Raw genomic sequence first — 12,455 nt, 5'->3', positions numbered from 1 at the left:
AAACTCTCAATTAATACGATAATTATTAATTGGTAGAAGTAATTTTTATCTAATAGATGCTGCTTTTCTAACATATTTTACTTTTTGTCTTCTTACATAAAACTTCACTGACTTCCTTTTGGCTGCCCATCATGCTTGATTGAGTCCATCTTCAAATTCTACCTTGCCAATTTAGAATATTAGATACTATAGTGATGTCAAATTGTGTTTGATGTCTCCTTACTGAAAGTAGTTCTCCATAATTGTTCACCCTGTTGAGAGTTCCTATCGTTCCTGGCATGAGACTCTGGAGTATGTTAGAAAGGCAGATGGAAAAAAATGTTATATGACAACCCCAAAAAAACCCAAACCTGAGCAGACCTCAAAATGGGAGAGGAAGGGGAAACTGAGAACCTGGAAAAAAACAAACCAAACCAAAACCCCCAAAAAACAACCTAGTAAAATCTTGGAAGAAAAAAAAAAAAGTAGGTTATAGAATGGAAACTAGAAAAGGGTTTCTTACAGATATTTTTGTTTAGTTCTGGTTTCCTTCAATTCCTTTTTCATTTTCAGTATGCTATCCTTATCTCACATTTTCCAGGGAAGTATGCATTCCCTTCTCCTTCACCATCTAATACTTTATTGTTTTCCTGTTCCTTTGTCCTATCCAGAACACTTCTTTCCATATTCCAGATCACTCCAGTGTATGTTTCTTCCTTTTCAAAGTTCTTTGCATTATGATGCTCTGTGCACAGCTGCAGCTGTGCTTTGCCCTTGCATTGTGTTGAAGTTCACTGATCACTTATGCATGACATTTATAAGTGTTACACTAATTTTATTCTAAAATGTTGAAGAAGCCACTAAGATCTCTACAAGCTGGTAAGGCTTTTAAAAATTATAACCCGACTTCCCGTTTTCTGTTTTGTGCCTCTTCATTTAAGCTCTTAAATTGATAGGATATGGGAACTGCTTTAATTTTGAAAATACTATTTTTCTTTTGCTAGCAAAATTGCAAGCATTTCTAAAATTTAACTTTTCTTGGGAGACAGCTGTTCTTGCTTAAGAAACCTAGGATGACAAGCAGAATGTCCTAAAGAGATTTACAAAAGCAGAGAAATGAATATAACTTTAGTCAGGATGTTGCTTCCTAGTTTTTGTAGTTTTGCTCTGTGGAAATGTATAGGCATAGACATGAACCACTGTAGCAAGAAAGAGTAATGGAGCAGTTAATTATATAACAAAGGCAGAAATTAATTACTTTGTACCTCACAATTGGAAGGTTTCTTATAAATTTGACTGCAGTGTAAATTCCAGCCTGAAATGACAATGATAACCTCTAAACACAAGCTAGTGCTTTGCTAATATGATGTAATTGTATGGTTCACTAGCTGAGTAAATGAAAGTATACCTGGCACAGGGAGTTCTGAGATCAGTTCCATGTAGTGTATTTCTACTGTAATTTATACATAACAGGATGTGTATCTTAAATTTCTCAAATAGCCCGTTAATTATTTTTAGTCTCAAAAATCTGAAAACTTTACTGAGCCACATAACTTACACCAAATACTATTTTCTGTTCTTACATCTGTTCTAAAGATTCAGGAGACCTCTTATTTCTTTAATCTGTAGTTGGGATTTCGATTATGTATAAAACATACTGGGTGCCTTTAAAATTGTGGCTTTGGCCTTCTTACTATCCTTTGTGTTACACGTAATGAAACATATTTACAGGTCTTAACATTTAGAATATGCAACTTTACTTTTTTTGTTGTTGATAGCTGAGATATTAACACTTAATGGAACTGAGAAAATACAAGCAAATACTCTTACAAGCTATTATTCTGTAAAATCATTTCAGTGGAACAATTTTTACTTGTTCTGTCAGAAAATTTTCACATTTATTTTTGTATCTTTTCCAGTTACACATGAGCTAAGGTCTTTGGCAGACTTTGAATGGACATTTAAAATATAGCACATGCTAGAGTACTTCTTTCCATACAGTAATATACATCGATGTTTTATAAGCAAAGATGTTTAAGGAGAAAGTGTGAGAAATTCATGAGGTGCAATAGACATTCATGAAGAAAGTGAACATCATTTTACTGTGCTGTCTTGTTGAGGATTCTGAGGGAGAGAGAAGAGATCTCTTATTGCTGAATGTGTTTTTTAGTCTTTTATTAAGTTTTAGCCTGGGGAAATTATTTACTACTTTAAATTATTTCTTAAATATATTTTGATGATTAAAGGTACCAATTTCAAGAAAGTTTCTGATTCATGAATTTTTAATAACTATTATTTTTCGATGAGTTTTAGCTCTGTTTCTGAAGTATGCAGCTGTTAAAATTTTTAATGATGCATGATTTATTTATTTATTTTAAGTATAATATTAAGGATAGAGTTTAATGAAAATACAACATCGAAAAGGAAAGTTTATTCACAAATAAAAACAATATTAGGTTTTTCCTATAGAAGCAAATGCTGCACATGCAAAGAGAGAACTGAGATACAAGTACAGTTCTATGGGTTGTGAGAATTGTCAAGTGGTGTAATTTTATTACTAAAGCGATGCACAAAAGTAAAGGAAATGTATTTTTCTCGTAGAATGAAAGTGAGCAGAACCAATGCAGAACCAATGTGGTGATGTGAGAGAACTCGCTAGTATTTTTGTTAGCCCAGTTTTCTTTCCCTATGTTTTTGCAGCTCAGTCCAATATCCTTTGTCTGTAGCTATCCAGGATATGATTAAGTAAAAGTTATTTCTGAAAAATCAAGCTTAATTTATTTTTTTGTTGGTTCATGTGGTGGTGTTTGTTGGTTGGTTATTTGGTTTTTGTTTTTTTCCCCCTAAAATTAAGAATTATTTTTTTTAAATGTAACTAATTTTCCAATGCATGTTTCTTGTCTAGCTGCTTAGGAAAAGGCATATAGGAAATGACATAGTTACCATTGTCTTCCAAGAGCCTGGAGCACTGCCTTTTACTCCAAAAAATATTCGTTCCCACTTTCAACATGTGTTTGTCATAGTCAAAGTTCATAATCCTTGCACTGAAAACGTGTGCTACAGGTGAGTAGAGCCTTATAACTATGTAAGTTTGTTAGTAAGATTGCAATGGAATTTCATCTTCTAACCATTTTTTATTTCATAGTGCTATTATGTATATAGTTTTTAAAAATTTGCTGCATTCTTTGCAAATTTGAAACCCTAGGGTCTCACTTGCATGCATCTACAGTTACGGGCAACACTAAGCAGACTTAAAGGGGTATATGCAGAACTCTGTGTTGCTGATTTATGGGTACAAAATTGCAATATTTTGAGTTAGTGAAAGTAAGATTTCCAGACCTAGTAATAGAAGTTATTTTAGAATTCGTATTATATATTTCCTTTTTCACGGAAAGTGATTTAAAATGAACTATTTCAGAAGGCTATTGACCTGTGTAAATCCCTGACTATGAGACTACAACCAGGATGAGTCATGGCCTTTTGAGCACATGAATGAGGACTTAAAGAATGTATAATAACATCTCAAATTTCAGATGACCTTAACTCTCATATTTAGGTTACTGCATCATGAATTTGAGCAAGGTAACTAAGGTGGAAACATACTTCTGAACTGATTGGGAATTGTGAAATTAATGATAAGGACTTGTAGCATAATGGTACAAGTTTAGCATGTATAAATGTTATTTAATTGTTTGAAATGAAATTAAAGTACAACTTTAAACAGGTGCAGAATGCTCCTCTTATAGACACACTCAACATCACACCTTTTCTTTGTCTTCACACTTAATTGTAACAAAATGTCTGAGAATTAAAATAAATTCTCTTCCTGATTGTATATTTCTTAGTTTTAAAACCATATAACTGAGTGGCAGCTGAAAATGATAGCCAAACCTACACAGAAAAGTATTTAAAAAAATTTCTTGCTCATTTGTGTGTCTCAAAGCATTTTTATATTTATTCCATTAAAGAAGGGAGTCTGTGTTACTGTAAGATATCATCTTGATTTTTTTTTTTTTTAGATACATTATAACGGGCTTTCCCGTTTGGGATCCCATTTGGGATTTTAGAACAGACAATTCAATCTGTTTGATATGTCTAAAATGTCTAAAAATTGACATGTCAAAGCTAAACTCACCTGTGTAAAAGGACTGCATAAATCACATTTCTGCTTATCAACTGATCTGTTTTTTTTTTTTTTAATATTTTTTAGGAATTAAGTATTATATTTTTTTCTTTTCATTTCCAGTGTTGGTGTTTCACGGTCAAAGGACGTACCTCCATTTGGTCCACCCATTCCCAAAGGAGTCACTTTCCCCAAATCGGCAGTCTTTAGGGACTTCCTTTTAGCCAAAGTTATTAATGCTGAAAATGCTGCACATAAGTCTGAAAAATTTCGAGCCATGGCCACAAGGACACGTCAAGAATACTTGAAAGATCTAGCAGAAAACTTTGTTACCACAGCTACGGTGGATACGTCAGCAAAATTTAGCTTTATTACTTTAGGGGCGAAAAAAAAGGAAAAAGTGAAACCAAGGAAAGATGCACATCTATTCAGTGTTGGAGCAATCATGTGGAATGTTACTGCACGAGATTTTGGCCAGTCTGCTGACATTGAATGTCTACTTGGAATTTCCAATGAATTTATCATGTTGATTGAAAAGGAATCCAAAAATGTTGTATTTAACTGCTCCTGCAGAGATGTTATTGGATGGACATCTGGACTAATGAGCATAAAAATATTCTATGAAAGAGGAGAATGTATTCTTCTGTCTGCAGCAGATAATTGTACTGAAGACATAAGAGAAATTGTTCAAAGACTTGAAGTAAGTATGCTTCTAAACTGAATACCATACATTTCCTTTAGGATATAATTTAAAATGTCCTATGTTTATACTTTGGGAGTGTTTGCATTCTTCAGGAAGCATTACAAACAATAATTGTCACAACAGCATATAAGTATTATCAACCCATTTTCAGGGATGAAGAAGCTGATACAAATAATCTGGTAGACTTGCCCGGGGCCATTGATAATTTCAATATTGAAATCAGGATTGAAAAGCTAAGCTTTTTTGTCTTCTCATGCTGTAGCCTGTTCTCAAATTGCACATTTTTAGGAAGAAGTATTCCTTAATTAAAAAAACATACAAATTCTAATGTAAATGGTAAAATACACTCACTTCGACTTTTTATAACCACTCATGTGAATGTTAGTAGAAAAAAATAGTGCAAATGATTCTGATTCCAAATGGTAACCTTTTTCTTCCATAGTACTATTAATCTTCCAATGGACTGTCCTTAAACTCTTCTGGCAAGTGTTCTACTATCCATTTCATTATAATCTTCAGTTTCTCTTTATTTAGACAGGAAAGGTTCTGAAAAATAGTGTACATGTAGTTCACTTCTATTAAGTGTTGCTGACAATATAAATTAAGTGTTGCTAACAATTTAAATTGGCTAACATAGGTAAAAACAGGATTCAAAGTTCTAGTGAAAACTTCTGTTGTCATCAGTGCCAACAATTTCTTTTGCTGTTTTCATTTACTGAGTTCTACAAGATACAGAAATATCCCAGCTGCTGAGGACAGATCTTTCAAATTTAACAATTAAAAACCACAAATGAAATTATTGTATATATGAATATATATACAATATATATTGAATGCTTCATCTTTATAATGGTCAGATTTGAGGTTAAATAATGACAAACTAAAAAATTTAGCATCAGTTCCTGCCAAGTTAAACTGAATATTGGCTTCAGGTATCTATTCCAAAGAACTCTAACTGCCTTCTGGCCACCATGAGCCACTAGTGCAACCAAGAAGGCCAATGGTATCTTGTGATGCATTAAAAAGAGTGTGACTAGATGGTCAGGGGAGGTTTTCCTTTCCATCTACACTGCCCTAGTAAGGCCACATCTGGAGTATTGTGTCCAGTTACGGGCTCCCTAGTTTGAGAAAGACAGGAAATTACTGGAGAGAGACCAGTGGAGGCTTGGAGCATTTATCTTATGAGGAGAGGCTGAGAGACCTGAGGTTGTTTATCTTGGAGAAAAGAAGACTGAGAGGATATCTTTGTCAAACTATAGATGAGCTTGGCAGGCTGTGCTTGAAGGCAGAAAATGGAGTGGTTCTGAACTTTATGATAACAGAATGGCAGAGTGATACAATTATATGAAAACGTTGGATGGATCTTTACACAAGAGTCTGAATAGAGAAAATTTGCTTAGAAATCTGTATACTGAAAAAAAATCTTTATTCATGGGACTTTGAAATGATCTCTAATCTTTCAATTTAATCTGCATTAAATGCATTCAGAGAAGCTGGCTCTTAATTCATGCACAGCCACATGAGGCAGCAATCAAATGAGCAGAATGGCCTATTTTGACGTAGAGCAGCACTCTTTTTCTGTGTTACATTACTATGTAACATGTGGTGTCACCTTTTAGGGGATAGTTTGTGGAGGTCTTGGTCTGCTGGAAACCATTCCGCTGAGAACAGATGAGTCTTTGTCAGGAACGTTTATCTTCCTTGTCTTTTAACTTCTCAATAGTTAACTGACTTGAAGATGTTTTCAGTGATCTGTGTTGGGGAAATCCATATATTGGATGCTGGTGCATTCATTCTGCAATATTCTCTACCTGTGTGATAATGATAAAGACTTGTCTGTAGACACTTGCAGATCCTTGCAAGATCTTTCTCCAGTCTTTAACAGCTCATGAAAATTAGCACTTTATTAGAATAAACCTTTATTAGAATAAACCTTTATTAGAATAAACCAAACCAGGTTGGAAGAGACCTTCAAGATCATCGTGTCCAACCCATCAACCAATCCAGCCCACCCAAACAGCTAACCCATGGCACCAAGTACCCCATCAAGTCTCCTCCTGAACACCTCCAATGACGGCGACTCCACCACCTCCCTGGGCAGCCCATTCCAATGGGCAATCACTCTCTCTGTATAGAACTTCTTCCTAACATCCAACCTGAACCTCCCCTGGCGCAGCCTGAGACTGTGTCCTCTTGTTCTGGTACTGGCTGCCTGGGAGAAGAGACCATCATCCACCTGTCTACAACCTCCCTTCAGGTAGTTGTAGAGAGTGATAAGGTCACCCCTGAGTCTCCTCTTTTCCAGGCTGAGCAACCCCAGCTCCCTCAGTCTTTCCTCATAGGGCTTGTGTTCCAAGCCCCTCACCAACTTTGTTGCTCTTCTCTGGACTCGTTCCAGCAAGTCAACATCCTTCCTAAACTGAGGGGCCCAGAACTGGACACAGTACTCGAGGTGTGGCCTAACCAGTGCAGTGTACAGGGGCAGAATGACCTCCCTGCTCCTGCTGGCCACACTGTTCCTGATGCAGGCCAGGATGCCATTGGCCCTCTTGGCTGCCTGGGCACACTGCAGGCTCATGTTCAGCCTACCATCGACCAGTACCCCCAGGTCCCTCTCTGCCTGGCTGCTCTCCATGAATGGGGGCTGACTGTGTTTTGTTACCCTGAGTTTATTGCAGGTTAAAAGCATGAGTATGAACCAGCATCCTCAGGTCAGCAAACTTGCAGTAACTCCTGGGTTAGTGTCACTGTGTTCTCATATATGCAAGTTCTATTTTTTTTTTCCTAAGTGACAGATGTCCATACAAAAATATTCTATAAAGGCAGTAGTGCTTTAAAAGTTACTAAAACCATGACTTTGTCACTGACCAAGTTACAGGCTTAAGCTACACAAATACTCCACAGTTTTACCAATCAGCCATTAGACTGGGAAAGGGAGTAGAAGGTAAGGTTCAGTCACAAACCTTGCAGTGTGAACTAGAATTTGATTTGCTCAGTCTGGTGCATTATCCCAGCATCCACACTGTTGTGTGATTATTCTTTGCTGGGCAAGACTGTTGAGAAATGTGATGTATAGAAATGAGCCCAGTCTGAAGGATTTTGGTTACTAATGACAGAACTACTTTTGAGTATGAAGAAAGCAATTTTTAAAAAAAGTTTACATTTTTTCTAAGTTTCCCAGTGACACAAAACCTCATAACCCAATTTAGTCATGTCCACATCTGGAGATGGTGGTAGTTAGGAATCTGACTACAAGGCAAAATAAATCAAAATTGTCTTCAACCCTTTGTTATTGAGGAAGAAAAGCTGTTAGTTCTGAAGCATTTAATTATATTTGGCTCATATAGGCAGCAGTGAAGTCACAACAAGAAATCCAAGGACAATCAAGAGATGCTTCATGTTCTTGGGACAACTCGTTAATGGATTGGGAGCACAAATAGTATTATTTTCTGTCCCTCCAGTTTCAGGGAATGATGAAGGACGAAACAGGAAGACCTGTCAGGTCAATACCTAGCTCAAAGGCTAGTGTAGCCAGCAGGAGTTTAGGTTTTTTTGATGATCATGAGTTGGTTTACATGACACCAGACCTGCTGGCAACATATAGGGTCCACCTATCTCACAGGGGAAAAGGTATTTTGCACAGGAGTTGGTAGGGCTCATTGAAAGAGCTTTAAACCCGATTTGAAGGGGGAAGTGATATCTCGCTGGAGATAAACCTGAGGATGGCACATAAATGTTGGTGGGAAGGCATGCTGGCAAGTGTCTTTTGGTCTTCCATCCCAGTAGGGATGAGTACTGCCATGTGATAGCAAAGACACAAAAGGTTATTGATGGACCACAAATCATGGTAGCGCTTGGGAACAGTCATGTAAGGAATTAGGCCTTCCCCCCAAAAAAGGTGACAAGATCAATAGCCCAGCTGAAGTCTCTTCACCAATGTGCAACAAACGGGATCTGGAAGCCATTGTACAGCAGGAATCCTATGAGGCAGTTTCTGTCATAGAAATGTGGTGGGATGATTTGCACAACTGAAGTGCTGCGGTGATTTGCTATAAACTGTTGAAAAGTGCAAGGTGAGGGAGGAGAGGTGGTGGAGTAACCCCATATGTTAGGGAGAGTTTTAATGGTCTTGAGCATAATGATGGTGATAACATCAGGGGGAAGGCCAACGAGGCAGGCATTACAGTGGGAGTCTGTTACAGGATCAAGGGACAGGCAAAATATTCTATAAGCAGCTGGGAGGAGTCTCACAATCATTACCACTTACTCTTGTGAGAAACCAGTTTACCAGATGTCTTCTGGAAGTACTGTACAGGAGAGAGGAATTTGTCTAGGTGGTTCCTGGAGTGTGTGTATGATAACTTCCTGAGTGATCCAGGTAGGGAAAGTTGGCTAAACCTTTTATTTGCAAACAGAGGATGTGTGAGTGATAAGAATGATGAAGGCTGTTTCGGACTTAGTGATCATGAAATGGTAGATTTCAATTCTTGGGAAGCAAGGAAAGGAGGTCAGTAGACCTGCCACTTTGGACTTTAAGAGGGCAGATTGATCCATTTGGGAGCCTGTTTGGTAGAGTCCCTTGGGAGGCAGTGCTGAAGGGAGGTCCCAGTGTACTGGAGTTTAGCAAATGTGATGTCCATCTACAAGAAGGATGAGGAGAAGGATCCAGGGAATTACTGATCTGTCAACTTGACCTCAGTGCCAGGGAAGGTTAGGTAGCAGATCATCTTGTGTGCCATCATGCAGCACATACAGGATAACCAGGCAATCAGGTCCAGTCAACATGAGTTTATGAAAGGCAGGTTGTGCTTGACTAACCTGATGTCCTTCTGTGAAAAGGTGACCTGTTTAGTGGATGAAGGAAAGGCTGTGGCTGCTATCTACCTTGATTTTAATAAAGTTTTTGACACTGTTTCCCACAGTGTTCTGGAGAAACTGGCTGCTAATGGCTTGGATGGGTGTATGCTTTGCTGGGTAAAAAAAGTGGCTGAATGGCTGGGCCAAAAGCATGGTGGTGAATGGAGTTAAATTTAGTTGATGGCCAGTCACAAGGGGTGTTCCACAGGACTCGCTATTGGGGCCTATTGTCTTTATTGTTGTCAGTGATCTGTACGACAGGAGACCAAGGGCAGCTTCCAGTAAGTTTGCAGATGGCACCAAGTTGAAGTGGGTATCTCGATCAACTGAAAGGTTGGAAGAATTTGGACAGGCTAGTTCAATGGGTCAATGCCAGTGATATGCATTTAAGTTCAACACGGCCAAGTATTGGGTCCTGCACTTGGGTAACAACAATCCTATACAATGCTACAGGCTTGAGGAAAGGTGGCTGGTAAGCTGTGCTGTGGCAAAGGACCCGGGGATACTGGTTGACAGCCAGCTAAATTTGAGCTAGCAGTGTGACTGTGTGGCCAAGAAGGCCAACAGTATGCTGGCCTCTATCAGAAACAGCATGGCCAGCAGGGCAAGTGAAGTGATTGTCTCCCTGTACTTGTTACTAGTGAGGCTGTTCTTTGAATACTGTGTTCAGTTCTGGGCCCTCACTCCAAGAAGGATGTTGACATGCTGGAGCATGTCTGAAGAAAGGCAATGAAATTAGTGAAAGATCTAGAACACAAGTCTTATGAAACTGTGGTTGATTCGTCTGGAGAAAAGGAGGCTGAGGGGAGACCTTATCATCTTTACAACTCCCTGAAAAGAGGTTTGTAGTGATGGGAAGATCAGTCTGATCTCCCAAGTAACTTGCAATACAAGAGGAAATGACCTCAGGTTGCAACAGAGGAAGTGTAGATTAGATATTAATGTTTGACCTTGATGATCTTAAAGGTCTCTTACAACCAAAACCATTCTATGATTCTATATTATATCTGAAGATTAATATTAAACTGTTGTTATCTGAAGGAAAAAAATCCTGCACACCTGCAGTCAAGTCACCTGACAAGAATAAGTAGCTGGAAGTTTCCAATAAGATATGTATGATATTTTACTAATTTTGAGCAAGAAGGAAGGAACTCGACACAGGGCAGCTGGGTGCTCTGGGGATGTAAGAATTTTTAGCATTGTAAAATGTTTTGTTCATTTATGAAGGAACCTTCATTCAACCACAAATGTACGTTAAATGTATTTAATGTCAAGCCATACATGGCTTTATAGTGTTTGACAAGACATCTATTTAAGTGTCCAAAGAAGAGAGTGTCCTGATAATAGTGTAACAATCTGGTACTTCTTCAGATAGTGACAAGAGGATGTGAAACCACAGAAATGACCCTTCGGAGGAACGGTTTGGGCCAACTTGGATTCCATGTGAACTTTGAAGGAATAGTGGCAGATGTGGAGCCCTTTGGTTTTGCCTGGAAGGCAGGCCTACGGCAAGGGAGCCGCCTGGTTGAGATCTGTAAAGTGGCTGTGGCAACTTTGACTCATGAACAAATGATTGACCTTTTACGTACATCAGTGACAGTAAAAGTGGTGATTATTCAACCACATGAGGATGGAGCACCTAGAAGGTAATGACCAACAGTTCTCAATGTGATAATGTTGAGTGGGGATTTTTTTTTGTTGTTGTTTGGTTGGTTTTTTTTCTTGCTACTGCATAAACAATAGCTCTTTTCTTGGAGGCTCTCAGGAAATGGATGCTTTCTCTAATGCTTGGTGGTAATGTTATTGAGATGCTTAAAGCAATCTTTTCCCCCAAACCCCTGTTGGCTTGTAATAGAAGACTAAATAGGATCCTTTAAGAATTTTAATGGGAAATGTACTTTTATATGGCTTTGAGTAAGAAGTAAACTTTACTGTGGCTTTATAACTGAGCTGTTACAAAAGATGATGTGACTTACTTTCTTCCAGAGGAGAGTTTTATATTTTAATACTAAACTTGAAAATTGTTAATCCTTCTGTGAAACTGCACCTTCTCTGTTTGTGATGTTTCTCTGACTCCTGTGTATTGAAAAAAGATAACTTTTTTTTTTTTTGGTCTTTCATGGAAATTTTAGCAAAAAATAGTGAAATGCTAGGTTGTAGCCACATGGTATCAAGTCCTCCTCACATGGAGTCGTCCTCACTTTCTACAGATACCTAATTTAGTCATGTTAAATAATGATAAGAAGTATGAAATGAACGCTCACACACTTGGGAAAAACTATTAAATATTAATACAAGTACTGTACCATTGTTTTCTGGGATTAAAGGCAGTTTTCTTTTCTCAGTGTTCTTTTTGGTGACAAAAATATTTTTCTCTTAATTTTCAAATCTGATAGAGAAGTAGGAGGAAACAAATCAAAACTTTAGAATAATACGGTGTTGTTTCTCACATACCGTGTCTATGCACTGTTAATTTGGCTCATTCTGAATGAGGACTGTACCATAGTAAATTGAATTACTTGTCTTCTTGTAGAAGGCCAACTTTAAATCTCATATTGATTTTTAATTTAACAGAAAAAACATTAGATGTGTTGCTTTTGGCAAGACAACAAGCCATAAAATTTTATGTAGCGTGCAGCACTATGAAGTTGGTGCCAACTGTACACGAATACTGTTTAATTGGTGGAAATTCTCCAAGTACTCATTGGCCTGATGAATGACACAGAAGTGCCCTCCCCTGCCTCAACCTGAATGTTGATACAGTGCATTCCTTTCTGAAGAAAATGACTGTGA

The 12,455-nt window shown here is 37.8% G+C and overlaps 1 protein-coding gene across 6 annotated transcripts in view; it reads left to right on the top strand.

The window, feature by feature from the left end:
- SIPA1L2 (signal induced proliferation associated 1 like 2) overlaps window positions 1-12,455 on the top strand; it is a 131,629-nt gene that overhangs the window by 72,268 nt on the left and 46,906 nt on the right. For all 6 annotated transcript variants that reach the window (XM_068154314.1, XM_068154304.1, XM_068154332.1 and 3 more), the window contains 3 exons: window positions 2,885-3,042; window positions 4,226-4,802; window positions 11,034-11,308. In XM_068154314.1, the coding sequence (XP_068010415.1) occupies window positions 2,885-3,042; window positions 4,226-4,802; window positions 11,034-11,308 (1,010 nt within the window). The remainder of the gene's footprint in view (window positions 1-2,884; window positions 3,043-4,225; window positions 4,803-11,033; window positions 11,309-12,455) is intronic.

Source organism: Melanerpes formicivorus, unplaced genomic scaffold, assembly GCF_026170545.1.
Source record: "Melanerpes formicivorus ecotype bairdi unplaced genomic scaffold, bMelFor1.0.p_v2 SCAF_2, whole genome shotgun sequence".
Lineage (NCBI taxonomy): Eukaryota > Metazoa > Chordata > Aves > Piciformes > Picidae > Melanerpes > Melanerpes formicivorus.
The sequence above is the reverse complement of the archived record's forward strand: the minus strand, read 5'-3'. Positions and strand labels throughout refer to the sequence as shown.